An 18,652-nucleotide genomic window follows, 5' to 3' on the forward strand; every position below is an offset into this window, starting at 1 on the left:
TTGCAGCAAAAATCTTTTCCCCTCCCCCCAGCCTTAGAAAATGTAGTTTGGAATTAACAGAGTAACATGTGTAAAAAGCGAAACTTGCAGGAATCTTCAATGTGCATTAGTCCAGCATGATACATGTGTGAATAATGGACAAGGTGCTGTATGCTTCCACAACCCATTATCACCCAAGGTGAGCTGCTCTGCTCTTTCTCGTCTGTCAGGTCATTTATCAGGAGAAATCACCAGAATAAATCCCACAGTCTTCCCTGAGCACATAAAACAAAGTGCAGCTCCTGTGAAAGCCAGAAGTGAGTTGTATACAGGAGGCTGGGTGTGTCTGAGAATACAATACAGGGGAGGGCTGTGCTGTGTAATTCACTACTAGGCCTCAGCTTTGTTTACATGTAGCTAGGCGACAGGACTTCCTCTGCTGGCAGTGTGCACTGAGCTCTCCTGTACATGTGATCAGCACTGGACGCACTTCATCTGCTGCTGCTGGTAAATAACATTAAAATATCTCACTTTTCTTTCTTATTACATTACATGATTATGTATTTATCTCAAATAGGAATCCTGACAGAGCTTTTTCTTGTGTTCTTTTTTTTTTTTTTTTTGCTTTTTACTTTCTTTTATGGTAGCTTCACAGATACCGCACTGATGGTGCGGATCTGCAGCAGATTTGATCTAAATAACTGAACACAGCATCAAATCTGCTGCGGATCCTGTATGTGTGAAGCTACCATTAGATGGATTTCCATACTGCAGAGGATGATGCTTGTATTCACATTTGGAAGAATTTTGGCAGAAACTTCTACGAGTGAAAATCACTGGCTTTTATTTGCATAGGATTGTTTAGTGTGGATTTCTGCCATCTGTGTATTCAGCAATAGGCTACACAGTATGTTCACACAATGTTTTTTTTCTCTCCGTTAAAAATGACGTCCGTCATTTCGCTGTTCGGCCGCCTGTCAGTGCAATGACAGCTGTTGGTACATTATTCTAGTGAGGTGGTACTAATTGGCCTTTGGGTGGGGCTTTAATCGAAAAGTCCATTGAATTTAATAGTAAAAATGGTGAAAGGACAGCGAAAAAAGAAAAACTGTGTGTGAACAACTAAAAAATAACATCTGCTGTTTGCAAAAGACGTCTGAAAATGAATGATATGATCATTATTTCAACTTTTTCGCAGACAAATGATTACCATTCCTGCAATAATTTATGATTTTTTTTTTTTTTTAGCACTCAACAAAATGTCTGAAGATCAAAACTTAGAGAAGTTCCTGAGGGATGTGGATGAAATCTGTAAGTGTATAGTTATTGTTTATTAGTTAATCATATACGACTTTGCATTCAGCTTTTAGGCTTTGTTTGCACATAGCATTTAATTTGCAATTATTTATTGTTAGTTTTATTTTGCCTCTAATTCACAATTTTGCGCTAAAATAGCGGTATTTTATCACAATTGCACAATTTACAGCGAAATATCGCTAATAGTGCCAGTGCTATAATAGTGCTAGTATCAGGTGTGGGTTTAAGTGTCTCAAAGCAGGGGCTGTTGTTCCTTCACCATGAGCCTTGGAAATTACATTTTCTGGCTAGGATTATTGATGAGCGAACATGTTTGTACGAACATGACGCTAATTGTTGGTGTTCGCCAATCACGAACCATTTGTTCGATGATTGGAAAGGTCACAGTGATCATTTTTGAAGATATTTGAACGTGCAAACATTTATCTCGCAATGTATGCAACTGCGCAATTTAAGCTTTGCACCTGATCATCTGTACACATATGCATAACTCTAGACCAAAACGTATGCAACTGCATAATTTATGCTTTGCACCTGATAATCTGTACACAAGTGTGTAGACTGAAATATACGCAACTGCGTAATTTACGCTTTGCACCTTATAATCTGTACACAAGTGTGTAGACTGAAATATACGCAACTGCGTAATTTACGCTTTTCTACTGTATGTTCCAATCACGATAATTTTTTTTATGTTCTTGTTTGGGATCCAAACCGAACATCAGGAGGTTCACTCATCACTAGCTCGGATTTGTGATTTTTTTGAAAATATGAGTTTAATTATGAAGGTAATGGAAGTGGAATTCCTATAGGATATTATAGTGATCGGTGGCAGCACCTGAGATAAAGTAAGATTCACAATACTTGCGTGAATAATCATCATTCTTGGCAATATATTTGTTTCACCTTGTTAATAAGAAGAAATAATCTTTGGCTTTGGGCTTGTAAACATTAAACATATTATACATTATACATTTTTATTCTAAACATTTCTTCTTTGCAGCTGATATACTACAAGGTCTAAACTCTGAAGACACATCTTCCCAAGAACAAGCCATCTCAAGAGCTGATCAAAAACTTGCTCTTTTGAAAAAGAAGGAAGATGATGAAATTGAACTGAGAACCAAGACTAACAGAACACTTATTAATAAATCTGCCGGTTCAACAGTGAGTTCTACATACTTTGTTTTTAAGTCATGTAGACTCTTGAAGTCTGTCTGATTTGTAATTATTGCTTGTATTTATTGCTATTAGCATAGTTTTTATGCAGTGCCAAAAGGTCTTAACTGATCTATAGAGCGTCATTTTGGATGTCAGTGGTGGCCTGAGATCACAGGCATTACCAATTCATGACATATCAAAGGGATATTTTTCCCAGTTGTCCGCTTTAAAGTTAATATCTAGCTTGAACAGCGTTTAGTTTTTTATTTTATCTACTAATTCTCTACTGATTCATTTATAAATATTTATAGTAATTGGGGATTTTTTTTCTTCGAATTTACAAAAAGCTTAGAGAAGAGAAAAACACAGAACAACTACAGAAAGTACAGTCTTGTGTACTGAAAGAGTAGTAGATGCTTCATATGATAATAAAGGAAATATCATAAGGGTGGGCTAGATGTTTTATAGTACCCTCTGCTTATCTGTTGGAAGACAAATTTTGGGTTGAAACCTATTCTAACTGTGGTCACCAAGCACTACAAGTAAAATCTTGTTTGTAGGTTCTTTCCCCCCCATTGATTTATTATAGACAAGTAGGGCTTTTTTGTGGCACCCCTGTTTACGCTGTTTTCTCATAGCTTATGTTACATGCCACTATATCCAAGGTGCCCTAGGCTATGTTCAGACGCTGTATGAGACCAGCCGGGTCATGGAACTGTGAGTCTCATTAAAGATTATACCGGACGGTATTGCAGTACTGGCCGGATGGTCTTTAGCGCCACTGAGTTCTGATTCAGACGCATCCGTGCTCACCCACATCAAAACTCACCAATGCACACTATGGAGCGTGAAGCCGGAGCCGCTCGTTCCACTGTGTGCACTGACAGGGTTTTCTGCGGCCGCTATTCACTGAATAGCGGCCGCAGAAAACTGACATGTCAGTTTTCGACAGCGCTGCTAAGGATCCCAGCCTTAGTGTATACTATGTGTATACACTCCGGGCGGGATTCCCTCAGCCTGCAGCACTTCGTAAGTTCTGCAGAAATCACGGCCATTGTAACAACAGCCGTGATGTCTGCTGAACTTACGTAGTGTGAACATAGCCTTATAGTGCATGTTATAATTACAAATGAATAAATAGACTGTAAGTTTGAACTTCACTGATCGCAATCGATTTGTTTTGTCTGAAAATTTTGTGCCGCATTCAAATTAAGGGAACCAATCTCAGCCAAAATGGCCATGCAGCTTTACAGCCACTATTATAATCCCCCCAGCACTGTTTTTAAACAGATAAGTCATTCCTATCAGCTTTCCTCATAGCCCCCGAAAATTACGTTTGAGAATTTCCTGCGCAGCATGCAAATTACCGCTCTGTAGGCATGTGGGCGGTCCTTGGCAGCGGACCAGTCACAGCTGGCAGGGGGTTTCCTCTGTAATTATGCCTCTCTGCATGTGATTCTCAGTTGCAGAGCCTGCAGTGTCACAGAGGAGACCTCCTGTAATCTGGATGAAGAGTCATTGTTTCCGTCCAATCCCCACACACTGTTTCATGTTCTGCGCAACATTAGCGTCCATGGAAGCTCAAAGGATGGCCACTCTGTGATGCTGCAGGCTCTGCAACTGAGAATCATGCCGAGACTACCAGCCATGACTACTTTGATGCCAAGGACCGCCCACATGCCTGCATAGCGGTAATTAGCATACTGCGCAGGAAATTTTCAAACTTTATTTTCGGGCACTATGAGGAGAGCTGATAGGGATGACATAAGTTTAGAAACAGTGCTGGAGGCTTTATAATAATGGATGTAAAGCTGCATGGCCGAGTTGGCCCAGATTGGTTCCCTTTTAAACGTAAAAGTTTGGCTGTGTCCAATGGAACACTTTGGCCCAGACTTATCGAAATTTTCTGATTTACCTATAGGAAACAATCACAGCTCAACTTTCATTTCCTCAGAGCTATTTTGTGAGATGAAAGTGGGTCTGGGATTGGTAAATCAGACATCTTTGATAACTCTAACTCTTTGAACACGACATTAACTTTTCCAGATGAAATAAATCCATTGCCACAAAGTGAAGTTTACTTTAAATGAATTCATCTCTAATCATAACACATTACTCATCGTAACCTCAGCTATCTGCCTATAGTGTCTAATAGTATAAGTAGTAAAATAATGAATGTTACGGTGTTAGGTGATATTATTATAATTATGTATGGTTTACATTTGCTTCCTTAAAGTGAATTAACATGTGGCAGTTAAAGCAGCTCCGCCATGAATACTGCTCTGATTACTTTATGAATCATAATCACAGATGAACTGCGTCAGAGCTGGATATAGCAAGGTCAGAGTGGTACTACACATATAGATGTAGGTAGAAATAATCAGTTTACCATATTCTTTGGAATGTCTCCAATGATATTTTTGACATTCTCTTTTTTTCCTTTTTTCTTTTCTTTTTATGCAATGAAGATACCTCAGATGAATCAAGGTAAGACTAATTTGCTGATAAGCTTGGAAGAGAATATCTTGGATTACAAAAAACGTTGAACCATTCTTGTTGAGTTTTCGCAGGAATTGCAGTTTGGCTCTGTTCTCTATTATGCGAGTGGAGTCTAGAAAATCCATGGAAAAGTCTGTCTGTTATATACAGATATAGTATTCGTCGTTATATATATATATATATATATATGTCATACAATATGACTACACTGTATTTATATACATGTACTATACCAGTCCATATGTATTTGCAAAAATATTTGTTTTGACATTCCCTACAAGTTTTTCTATCGTATTTTCCGGCATACGAGGCGACTGGGCATATAAGTTGACCCATGACTTTTAAAAAGATCCTCAGGGGTTTGCCTTATATGCCAGAAAATGTTAACTCCTGCCTGACCACAGCCCTGCTGCAGGGGTTAACTGCAGCTAAATTAAACAAAATAACAAAGTTAACTCACCTGGGGCCCATTTCCGGCGTCCCCGTGCCTCCGATGAGACGCTCAGCTGCTTGGGAGAGCTTCAGGGGATTCCCGGTGCAGGTAGTGTCAGGAGACGGGCCAGGAGAGACGCAGAGGTCGGGAACAGGCCCCAGGTTAACTGTTTGTATTTTTACAATGGTCGCCCCATACGGTGGGGATGCGGGCATTTTTTAGCCCCCCTACCATATGGGGCGACCATACCCGGCGTATAAGACAACCCCCAAGAAGATTTTTCAGGGTTAAAAAGTCGTTTTATAAGCTGGAAAATACGGTATGTTAGTTGAGATGGTAAAATCTCTTTAAAGGGATAACTAGCTAATCGCTAGTGAGGGAATCAGATCGCTGGTAACCCTCTTGCCTGGATGTTGAATCTCTAGTAAATGAAATTTGTGAATCATGGATCATGAAATTATATTCCAAGTAATACCCATGCAAGATTATCATCTAACAAAGCATTCCCTCTTTATACATCTACTAACAGCTGCCAAGCTCTTGATACCCAAATTGTGGTTGCAGAAACTCCCTCCCTTGCGCTGCGACAAATTAGCCAACATATACAAGATTTGTCGATTAGAAGACCTTAAGAACCAGCCTCTCCCACACTTCTTTTCATTCTCTGTGGAAACCTTGGCTTAAAAAGCATGGCACAGCACAATTAGGTGGAGGAAGCGAGCACCGACCTGTCAGATCAGCGCTTGTTTCCTTCTCATTCCCCGCATGCTGCCCTGCCATGCCATTACATGAACAGGCAACGAGTGTGAGGAGTGGGGGCTGCAGGGAGCTGTGGGAGGCGCTCTCCCAACAATCCTTAGATCATCTGGGTGGCTTATTAAGGGGAGCGGTGGTCTGCCGCCACTCCTATTGCATGGGGCAACGAGCAGCAGACCGTAGCTGTCATAATGGTGAGTTTTCAACCTGTTTAAAGACTAGGATCAGCCAATGTTGGCTAATCGTGTTCTTTTAACAGACATTAATACACTTATAACAGGCACTAGGCCGATAATCGTTTAGCTTAATAAGTTGTGATGAGCGAACATCCCGATGTTTGGTTCAGATGCAGAAAATGAACATTTAAAAATTTATTGTGATCAGTTTGGTTCATGTTCGCCAAACATTCACAAACAAATACAGTAGAAGCGCACGTTTTGGTCTACGTACATGCATACAGATTATTAGGTGCAAAGCGTAAATCATGCACGAGATAAACGTTTGCAGGTTCAAATATGTTCAAAAATTATCATTAGAACCATTCCGATCATTGAACAAATTTTTTGTCTCATGGGCAGTGGCATAGCTATCATAGAGGCAGGGAAGGCAGCTGCTAATGGGCCCATGCAGGAGGGGGCCCCTGGGGAGAAGGTAAGAGTGCGTGTCATTCTGCTTAACCCCTTATGTACTGCAGTGTGTAAGTGACACAATGTTTACTTACATGCTGCAACACAAAAAACAAGCAGGGTTAATAAGCAGAAGACAGAGATCTCTGCTTCACTGCACTGATAACCTCTGACCTCTGTTCTCCAGCTGTGCAAAAGTAGGAAAGGAAAATGTTCAGAGCTCAATGCAGAGGTCAGGAATTATCAGTGCCCCAGCAGTACAGAATAAATATATATATATATATATATATATATATATATATATATATGCACAGTGCTTTGTCTTGTGCATAGGGGGGGCCCTTAAAAGTTTCGCTATGGGGCCCCGTGAATCCTAGCTACCCCCCTGCTCATGGGGAATATAACTACTTTCTAAAATAGGTCACAGATTGTCTTTAAGAGTCCATGCACACAGCAAAGGTGCACAGACTTACAGCATGGGTTGTATCAGGATATGAGTGTGTATGATAAAGCTACAGTATATGACACAGATCCATAAAAGTCAATGTCCATGAACATGGAGTATTGATTCGCTATTGTGTTAGAGTAAACAAGAAAAAAATCATTATGTTTATTTTGATAGAAAACTTCATCGCCATTTTGGAAAAAGATGCCAGTGAACGTGCAGAAAAAAGACGGCAAAATAAGGAGCTTGCAAATGGTAAAAGAGACTATAGCTTTGTCATCTACAAATATAGGGGGAGATTTATCAAACATGGTGTAAAGTGAAACTGGCGCAGTTGCCCCTAGCAACCAATCAGATTCAACCTTTCATTTTCTAAAGAGTCTGTGAGGAATGAAAAGTAGAATCTAATTTGTAGCTAGGGGCAACTGAGGCAGTTTCACTTTACAGCATGTTTGATAAATCTCCCCCATAGTGTCAATGGTTTCCACAGTGGTTGGTTGTCTGGTTATGCTGGTTTGTGATAACTACTACTGTATGCAGTATTTAATAAATGTTCCTTTTTTTTCCAACAATAAGTGTGAATTTTTCTTCATGGAAAAATAAGACATGCCCTGAAAATAAGACATAGCACATCTTAATATAAGACATTGTCTTTTTTTCGGGAAAACACTGTATCCTATAAAACCTTTACAAAAATGTTGGGTTGGCGCTAAAAATCATTTCTCTTGATGAGCCCAAAGAAGTTCACTTTATCACTCCAAGAACGTAGGAGTGAAAAAAACGTAAAAAAAAATAATCCATTGAAATTATAAAAACTGATAAATTCAAAAAACTATTGCTAAACTTTACGTGTACTAGTGTTTTATGGTAGATATCTAAAGCTTGAGGTTACTTTCAAGGTGCATGTAGAAGAATGCAAATATGTTTCATACAAGCAGTTATAATTGTTTTATACATCATGAAAAGCAATATAATTCTTGAGATCTGATAAGGTCACACAAGGGTTCTATGGGGACTATGAGAATCTGTCGCCCAACCAGAGTCTAATTTAGATCATAGACAGATTTTCTTGTTCTGGGATTTCTGTGAAGAAGCCTTCAAGTGCTACTTAAAAGCAAACATAAAACATTTTTCAGAATTATAATACCTATTCAAATCATAGGAAAAACAAACTTTTTAAACTTTCATTTTTTTTTTTTAATATTGAATGACATTTTCAAAGCAGATGATTAAGAAACCAATTTCTTGCCTTAGAACATAGACATCATCTTAAGTTGTTTTTTTTTAAAGATCACGCATAAGACAAGCCATTGTGAAAGTTAATTAGACATGACATCCTCTGTACAAAGAAAGAATTTACCGAAATGAAGGAAAAAAATGTAATGATCATTATTTGCCTTTGAAGAACAGAAATAATAAATCTCATCACAAACGGAGGGAAGTCAATTGATATGAAATGTGATAATTATTGTGAGCTACAAACTGGAAAGCGGAAAGAAAAAAATCCATATTAAAACCAAAATGAAGTAGGAGTATTTAGTGTTATAAGGCTCAATTGATTTAGTGAGAGTCAGTAAGCGGAAAGTCAAACAAATAGACCTATAAGGATTAGGCGCCAAGGTCAGACTAAGATCCTCAATTAATCAAAAAAAAGTTGGGGTCCCTTAATATAGTCAGGTAAAACTTGACTATTAATAGTAATTTATTCAAAAAAGCCCCAAACACTAATTGTTCATATACATATAAAATGGTGATCAATTTGTCAATGAGCCTCAAAAATACATTAAAAGGGTAGTGCGGAGCCCCCCTCCCCCCCAAGAAAAAACAAAAACAAAACTTAGACATACACAGAAAATATACTTACCATCCCACCAATGATGATCACAGTTCGAATTTCCCGCTGGCTGCGTCCCCGCCATCTTTGGCCGCCGTCCTCACTTCCTGGTCCAGGTGCAGTGAATTGGAGAGAAAAGGCTGCTGGTGCGCATACGCACCACCCCTTTAATATAAGGTTAAAAGTCATAAGGATATGTGGGTTCCACATAGCATAACAGAAAAAGAGGCATTTGTCAGGAATTTACCAGTCAAGAGCATCGAATCGTTTCACTTGCATTGAAAATTTGTAAATCTCTAGTTCTGACCCCTTGGCTTGATTTCCTGACGTTACTTTGCCTCACAATTTTGTACTTCTTTACTGTATGTATCTCACCTCTTGGCGTGTTTTTCGTTTCTGTTTGCTTATTGGTTCTGATTTGTTTTTACCCTTGGCCTTACTCTGTTTTCATACTTGCTTTCTGATTTTACTACTCTCCTTGTTTTGATGCGAATTGTAGGCTATTCTTTCTGATGGCTCTGCAGATGGACAGCATAGGGGCCATCACCCAATTGGATTCTACTATTTAGGAGAGTACTGTATGTCAAAGTAGGTTGGGACAATGGGCTGAGTTCAGTCTAGGGCTTACTGTTCCCCCATTGGATGTGACAGCAGACATATAAGACTATACAGGGAAATCACACTTGTTGGTACACAAGCAGGGGCATGTGTTCTAATAGGTATTAACCACATCCCTCATGACCTGGTAAATACTAGAAATGATCGTCAGCACCCAATCCCATCCGCCCTCACAAAGATATCCATAAAACTTGGACTCTCCATGCTTCCATGTGAAGAGTTAGTATACAAAATGGCACACATTTTTTCTACAAACATTTCCCCACCTGAGCAAAGAGATCAGCAAAAAAATCCAATGGAGTACTCATTCAAGAGTCTTCATTCATACATTGCCCCCCAATAAATTTGGATATGCAAGAAAGGGGTCCGTGAAGTCTAGGTTGCGCATCTCAAATCCTGTGTTTTGAGACTCATAACCAAGGCTCCATGGAACCCTTTCTTGCATATAAAGACAAATAACCAATAAAGCATTTCTCATTGTTAAACTGCTAATGTTTTCAAGGTATATATGTATGCTGCTTCATAATTCTTTTGTAATATGTTTTCAATGTAACATCGTTTAAGAACAGAATTGCAGAACGGAATTTAGTTGTTTTGTTTACACCATCCCAGGGAACTAATAAGGGTCTACAATGAGATAAAGAGATCCACGCTGGAAGACAGGCTTACCATAGCCAATATAATCTTTGTAAAGTTGATTATATGTTATACATGCAAATATATTAACGTTGTTATGTTAATTGTAAGGAGACTTCCCCGTGTTAAATTGGCAGAAATTTACTTTAAGTAGCTTTGGTCTTCGGCAAAGTGCCAGGTTTCTTTTTTTTTTCTTACTTCTCTCCAAAACCTCTTTTACGTACTTTTAACTTTTTTCATTGGATGTGAGACAAGGGCTTTTTTTTAGCTTTCATATCCGCTACCTCTGAATGCTATAGCAGTGTCTGCTGCCACTAATTGTGGGCAGGGTCCATAACTCCCGTATACTTCTATAGTGGGAAGGGCCACATATAGGTGTGGCCACTTTTCCTATATGTTGCTGTGATAGGTGCTCAGGGGGGTTCAGGATCCAGGGTTGAGAATGGGGCTCTCACAATTTTTTTTTTGCTTAGTGGTTTCACCAAACTTAATCTGGTTCTGGTCTGTTATAATCTTACATACTCTTTATTTATAGCTCTGAAAGATCAAGGAAATGAGGCATTTGCCAAAGGTGACTATGAAACAGCAATTCAACGTTATAGCGAAGGGCTGGAGAAACTAAAAGACATGCAGGTCTTATATACCAACCGAGCTCAGGTAAGTACATAAAGCCAAACCACTTACACAGTAACTGTATGGTTAAAACGTATTCATTGCTCGAGTGCTTGATTCGAGTAATGAACCCTATTGAAATAAATGGGAGACTTGAGCATTTAACCAGGTGCCCCTGCTTGGCAGATTGAAGGGTGGTCAACCTATTAAATATTTTCATTCTAATGTTTGTATATTTTGTTTCTTTAAGGCAGGGTTCACACTGTGTTTTTGCAATCCGTTTTTTGCAAAAAACGGATGAAAAACTGATGAAAAAAACGGATGCATTTGTGTGCATCCGTTTTGATCCGTTTTCCCATTGACTTCCATTGTAAAAAAAAAGGATCAAAACGGATCCGTTTTTTTAACGGGCACAAAAATAGTGTCAGCTACGTTTTTGTGTCCGTCAAAGAAAACGGATCCGTTTTGATCCCTTTTTTTTTTTACAATGGAAGTCAATGGAAAAAAGGATGCACACAAATGCAAAAAACGGATTGCAAAAACGCAGTGTGAACCCAGCCTTAGTGATGTTCGTTCTTCAGTTATTGGAGGTGTATGGCCACCTTTACCTAAGCACCACAAGGTGCTTGGTCGAGCATCCAGCTAGATTGAACACCCGGATGCTTGATTGAGCACTATGCTTTTATTGTCTATACTGTTTATGTCAAAAGTTATTTTTCATGACAGGTACTCTTTAAACTATGTGCTAACTTATGTCAAATATTATGTTATATATAGACAATAAGGGTATTGTAGTTTACTTTATATACATACTTAACCTTTGTAAAATGTAGCTAAATATGACACCTGTGCAGTTTCACTAGTTGTAGGGTGTAGCTCAGTGACATCCCATCTCATCCTATATATGCCACACTTATCTTGTCAAAATAAAACTATGGATTATGTTATAGTAGTTATTAGACTTTATTATAAAAAATCATGCTGGCGCAAACCAATGAAGCATGTTACAAGGTGAAATCTGTAAACTAGATTTGACATATTATGTATCAGGTGGCTAAACCACCTATGTCAGCAATTATTAGCAGTCTTTTGTGGGAGATTTGGGGGATCCATTAACAGGGGTTATACAAAGAGCAGAAAAGGTCCTACCTCTTCTGCTCTCCAGCGCTTTAATTCCTCCATTTGACCGTCTCTGTTGACAACTTCTAAGACGAGAGGGGGGGGGGGGGGGCGGGAGCATGATGTGGGCATTGGGTGCGGGTGAAACCATGCGCAACACAATGTCTGAAAGCTGTCTGATATCTCGGCAACATTGGGAAGCTATTGATCGATTCTTGCAACATGCTCCTGCACCCATCTTGTCTTGGAATTTATTACCAGAGACAGTTGTAAAGAGAAAGTGGAGCGTCGGAGAGCAGATGAGGTAGGGCATTTAAATGGGCACTGTGGTTACCAATAAATATTTTTTAATAAGCTGGAGAGGTTATATGCTACATCTTTGCAATTCACTTCATTTAGTTTTTTTTTACCTGTTTGCTATATGAAATACGATGCTAAATATTTGGCCACTAGGTGTCTCACTTACTGAAAAACTCCAGCCCAGGCTTCATCACTAAGGCCATTTGGTTTTTAGTAATAGTTGGCACAGAAAAGATGAATGCTGATTGTCCAGCAGCCGTGCACTGATGCAGCTGAGTAAACTAAGGGTTCATTCCCACGTCCCGTATATTATGGGTGCTACAGATGGGGGATCCCTGTATTGATGTGTTTCAATGTATGTATCAATATCATGCTGGGAGTAGTGAAATAGTTTAAATCTCTTTGGCACTGTAGTCACAGAGAAGCATGGCTCACTACAGTGCTGCGGAGATTCAAACAGTCTCCCCGCTTCTGGCATATTGGTACACCATACCAGGCGGGGAAACCATTCCATTACAGGGCTTCCCGGTCCGTAGCATCTGTAATATACAGGACATAGGAATAAACCCTACCTAATAAAAAAGTCCCTTCCACTGGCCCAGAGATGAACAAGCATGAGCAGCACAATGGGGCATTAAACTGACCACTGAAATGACAAAATGAACAGCATACATTATTCAAGCATTAACTGTATATTTGCTGGGGATTTTATTTTTTATATGTCATGATAGGTAAACTTTAAAGTAATGCTCCTGGTAGGGATAGTCCGAACCGAGTTCGGTTCGGGTTCGTACGAACCCGAACCCTCGGTAATGATTCCCGCTGTCTGCCCGCTCCGTGGAGCGAGCGGATCCAGTGGGAGGACCGCCTGGAAAACTGGGATACAACCATAGCCATAGGCGGGCAGACAGCAGGAATCTGCTGCCGAGCGTTCGGGTTCATACGAACCCGAACCTCGGCAGGTTCGGACCATCCCTAGCTCCTGGTAAAACTACTGTTAGGCTACATTCACACATCCGTTGTTCTGTCTGCAAATGTGGACAGGACATAGGACTAATGGTATTCAATGGCAGTGATCCGTGATCCGACCGTGATCCGTGCCGCAAAAAAAAAGACATGCTGTAATGTGGATTGCTATGGTAATGTAGTAGGAAAGTAGTGCTCCGTGAAGCACCGAGCACTACAGATGCACTTCTCGGGTCCGCGGTCACGGGCTGCACTACGGGTGTGTGAATATAGCCTTATATCTAATGCGGGGATATTGGACAAGTCATACACAACCCCTTCACTAGGTATAAATAGTGTATCGATACCTAAAGTATTGCTTTAAGAACTGAAGATACCCCCTTTTTTGTCACAGGCTTACATAAAACTGAACAAATATGAAGCTGCTATAAGTGATTGTGAGTGGGCGTTAAAGGTGAGTCATTATAAGTTACTATGTTATGATGTTATATCTATTTGCTTTTTGGTTAACTAAATTGGAAAGTTTGTAAAACCAGATCACCATATTAACACCAGGAGGTTTAGAAAAACCTTAATAGGTTACCTTTGTAGATAGCATAGGGTTATGGCTTTTATAGATCCCTTTAGTTTTTATGTTATAAAAACTGGCTGTACATTGAAGTAATGTCAAGATTTTCTTTCACCTTAAAAGACTCTTCTATCAAACAGGAAATACTGTATACATTACATAGCTGCCTGTCGTATACTGTATGTTCCTGTATTCATAAATATGGTTTGCATTACTATATGACCATCATGGCTAGTACTTCACTGAATAATTAAAGGAGTCCAACCCCCAAAAGTATTTCTCATATGTTTGTTTTATGCCTCTTTTATTGACAAAGTTTGAAGTCTTCAAAATAATCCCCATATACTTTGACAAGCGACATTAAAAGTATTTGCGTAGATTTGCATATTTGGATTAAACGTTGTAAGCTGGAGATTTCCTTCCCATAATGCCCTCTGGGACATGATATGGCCTGCTATGCGTGTGACAGTTCTCCAGTGTTGGGTTTAATCCCTCTTCCGTAGGTTATATTATTTACTACAGGATATGAGCAGGTGAACATATGTCTTTTATCCACTTTAAGTTACGCGTGACTGGAAGGCTGAATATATTAATGTGGGGGAAGAAATGACGCAGGAAAGAAGAGACATTAGATCAGCAACCTGCAATTATACATGTAAAGAATTCATTCTTCCTTTTGTATGACGCTACAGCTGTCATGGCCTTAATACGTTGTCTTCATTGCTCAATCATCTGCTTTGAGCGCTGAATCCTTTCATAAAACCTGTTTGTGGTGGAATCCATAATTGCATGCCAATGTTCTCTGCCTCCAGTTTAGCCCAAAACATGACAGCTTATGAAATGTTTCTTTTACTATTGATATTATTTAAGTCATTTCTTGGGGGTTTGTATTTAGAGCTTTACACAATTAAAATGTCCAGAGGTAAGAGCTCTATAACCCAGTTATTTACTGATGTTAGTAATCTGATTATTTATAACGTGTTTGTGAAAAAAGATGCTTTACCAAGGAGGAGAGAAGTTCTGGAAACTTGCTCCCTTCCATAGTAAGTTGTCATATTTTGATACTGCCTTATGAGAGGATGCATAAGTGTTGGCTTGCACATTTGTATAATTATTAGCTGTGGCCAGAACACTAGTTAAGGCTGCATTCACTCATCCTGTAAAATTGTCCTTGGTCGCTAATGCGACCACAAACCATTAAAGTGAATGCAGCCATTCTCATGATCAGTGCGGCAAACCCAACCACGGTCGGCACAGCGAAAAAATAGGACATGTCCTAGTGAAGATTTCGGCGTGGATCCCCCCCCACACACACAGCCCGGCAGCAGAGATGACAGGAGCGCATAATGTGCATCCCTGTCATGGCATCTGACTACTCACCTACTCCCCCGTGCCAGCCGGCTTACATGTTCACCAGTAGTGGCATCAACTATGCTGCCTTCTTCTCCCGGCAGTGTAATCCAGGCCACTTCCGGTGAGCGTTGTAAGCCAGCCAGCAAGGGGGGGTAGGTAAGTAGTCAGATGCGATGACAGGAGCTCACTTTATGCGCTCCTTTCATCTCGGCTGCCAGTTGGCCGAAATCCAGGCCGAAATCTTCTGCCGGGCGGTGGAGAGTTTTGGGATGGGAATCCATGCCTGGTGGCGCGGGGGTGGGGTGAGGTTGGGGTATTGGTATACCGTGCCTGATGGTGCGTGTGTGTGTTTGGGTCGGGCAGAACTGCTAGGGGATCCGTGCCGTGGTCCTTCTCTGGATTGTGGCAGCCTAAGACTGATGGGTTATGGTGCAAAAATACAGTTTGGGGTTCACCCCAAGCTACCATGCCTTTCTGGTGCAATGGTAGAAGATCAATCATTTATTCCATCAAGTATGCCAAAAACAAGGCAATGTTTCAGTTCTATTGCTACATAATTGATCTTTTTCTATTGGAGTGCGGTGGCAAATCCCCTCCCCCCGTTGTTGCATAGGTTAGATTTAGGTTTAATAATATCCTGAGGAATCAAACATTAAATTACTGCCCATATCTTGTGTTCCAATTGGCTAAAGTGGTTGAGTCCAATATCTCTATGGATCTAGTTTATGGAACATGTTAGCGTCAATACCTATCTGGTTGTCTAAGACCATCTGTGGTAGTCTGGGGCTAGTAAAGAGGTTAATAGCAAGTCTAGTCACCTAGAAGACCTGATATATAGTGGCTTCACTGTTCCAGGCTTCAGAGTAGTAAAGAGATGAAGATAACTGGGTGGCCATGATTTCTTCCACTCTTCATCTTCATGGCTGCAGTGTCAGGGAATGTAAGAAAAAAAAAGTAAGTAGCTACTATACATGCTACATGACCACCTTCCCATTGAAAAAAACTTCATTCAATGTTGCGCACTTAAAGATGACAGCCGTGTTCCGGACATAGCCTAAAAGATAAGCCCCATTACTTGCTGGGGTATCAAACAGTGTTTGACCTTGTAAGCTGTACAGAAAACGTGGAACAGAATACAGATAAGAACAATAGGTCTTAGAGATGATATATGATGATATTTCATATAAACATTATTATAGAATAATAAAAACTGTTGGGAATGGTGGAAGCCAATGGCATAATCGTGAGGGTCATACTTAATATTCTGATTTTGTAAGATACTATTTCCAAGGGCATTTACTAGATGAATATTTAGAATTAAAGTAAACTGGACGGTGTTTATTCAGAAATCCCCAGTCAACATCATGAAAAACACATTAAAATTAATTAACGGAGCTGCTGGGATGTTTTTAAATCCTGCAATTAAAGGATTAATACCTTTAGAAACTGAATCATAAAATGTCTGTTTTCACTGAGAAATCCTTATTCCAAATTCACTGCACACCTTGGGTGGCAATAGAAGCCATTGAAATACTTTGCAATTAAATCTCAGTTCCCTCCACAGTCAATGGAAATGTTCAAAAAGCTATTTTAAGTACATTAAAAGCCGCTCCTCTAAACGTAAACTTTTCACTAACTCTCAAGACTCCGGTGGCTCAGATAAACGCTGTGTAAATTAAATTGAGTTAATTACAACTTTAGAGGCGGCGTAGTACAATGGCCTTGAGAACCATCTGCGGCAGTTCTTTTCCATTTATATATTTAATTAATGTTTGAATTACTTAAAAAGAAAAACAAGCCTCTTAAAGGGGAATAGAAAAAACTTAAGAGAACAAATCTCTACACTTAAGGTGGAAAAACATGCTGTCCCTGCCTATTGACCTAGACTGCCCTAAGTGGCAGCGGATTACTGGTCGACAGTCCCTAGCCCGTACAGGTGTCACATAGAATGCGGACAAGACAGACAAAATACAAAATGATAAGGTCAGGAGTCCGGGTCAAGAGTAGACACAAAAGAGTAGACACAAAGTCAAAGCGAGATAGTCAAAACAACCAGGATAACAATCAGGAAACAAATGCTAGGTCAAGAAAACACTCATGTACTGAGGCTTGCAGTCAAAGAAGTAGAGGAAAAGTAGTGTATTTATGGAGCATGGAGTCCCAGCCCCAGAACCATATACCAGAGCTGACTGGCTGTGCCAGTCATAATGATTACATAGCCACCAGCTGAGCCGCCCAGCTGGGGCAGTTGGATCCTTAGCCACGGCAAGATCATAGACAGGAGCTGACGCGCCCCTAGCAACTCAACCAGGCCAGTAGCTAGGGATCCCGTCGGTGCGCTCCCTGCACCAGGCCGGGACGGTTGCAAGGGATGCTGTTGGCACTCATAGGGGGCTGGCCGCATGCTCCGGCAGTGCTGGTAGCTGGGTGTGGCTGCTCCTGACACCTTTTCAGGTTATACAAAAGTGACACTCACTTAGGACCCCCCTCTCTAAGGCTGGTAATGAATGGGCAGATTGCTGTCCGATGCAACTAGATTAAGTTTAGTTTGGTAATCATTTTCACAGGGCTACACCAATGATCACTGCATCACTTCAATCATTCATCAACCACACGTCTCCTATTATACATACCAAGACCCCATAATCAGCTGATGGAGATATAACAGGTAGGGTAATTTACAGGAGTATGCTCCTGCTATGCTGGTAAAGCGGGAATTAGCTGCTCAAAAAACAAGTTATTATGGTTTCAGCAAATAAAGCTTCTTCATTGTACAGGTTCCTGCTGATTTAGGACATTTCAGTTTAGCCAATCACTGGACATAGTGATGATCTGTTTTAGTTAGAGATTGGTTAATTGGGCATTTCCTTGTATTGACGTGGGACCAGTAAGTGCTGATCAGCAGGTACCTTGGCACCATTGGGACAGCAGAAAAAGAGCAAGGGACAGGTAAGTATTCCTTTTTTTCCTTCTTTAATCCAGCCTGAGTACCAAAAATGTTTTCTATCACTGTCTGCTCATTGAAGTCCTTGTGGTTTAACCCTTCCCTGTCCTGATCATGTAATGAATACTTGGGTGCAGTAGTAGCTTACAATTATAGCACAGTTATCAGAGCTGAGTCTTGTAATAGTATTACAAGCAGTATTATCTACTGTAATAAACAGGGAAGGTTACCACTGAATTACAGCAAGCAGAAAAACCTTGATTTCATAATATTAAATTGGAAAATAATATTTGTCAGGACATGAGTTTTATGACAGGGTAAGGTGTAGCTTAGCCACTCAAGTGCCACCGATTTACTTGCTTGAGATGTTCATTTCAGTCAGTGAACAAAAAAATGCTTCTATGTTAACTAATCATGTTATTTTAACCTGCTAAAAAATATCACTCAATGACTTCACATAATAAAGGATGTGTAAGCAACAAATGA

General features: G+C 40.0%; 1 protein-coding gene across 1 annotated transcript in view; it reads left to right on the forward strand.

Annotated features, from left to right (window-relative positions):
• Positions 1-235: 235 nt before the first annotated feature.
• The window catches only part of TTC12 (tetratricopeptide repeat domain 12), a 53,516-nt gene continuing 35,099 nt past the window's right edge, over positions 236-18,652 (forward strand). The window contains exons 1-7 of the mRNA XM_069947749.1: positions 236-486; positions 1,228-1,290; positions 2,300-2,463; positions 4,926-4,944; positions 7,394-7,471; positions 10,840-10,961; positions 13,696-13,755. Coding sequence (XP_069803850.1) covers positions 1,239-1,290; positions 2,300-2,463; positions 4,926-4,944; positions 7,394-7,471; positions 10,840-10,961; positions 13,696-13,755 — 495 coding nt within the window. The 5' untranslated portion in view covers positions 236-486; positions 1,228-1,238. The remainder of the gene's footprint in view (positions 487-1,227; positions 1,291-2,299; positions 2,464-4,925; positions 4,945-7,393; positions 7,472-10,839; positions 10,962-13,695; positions 13,756-18,652) is intronic.

Source organism: Dendropsophus ebraccatus, chromosome 12 (assembly GCF_027789765.1).
Source record: "Dendropsophus ebraccatus isolate aDenEbr1 chromosome 12, aDenEbr1.pat, whole genome shotgun sequence".
NCBI lineage: Eukaryota > Metazoa > Chordata > Amphibia > Anura > Hylidae > Dendropsophus > Dendropsophus ebraccatus.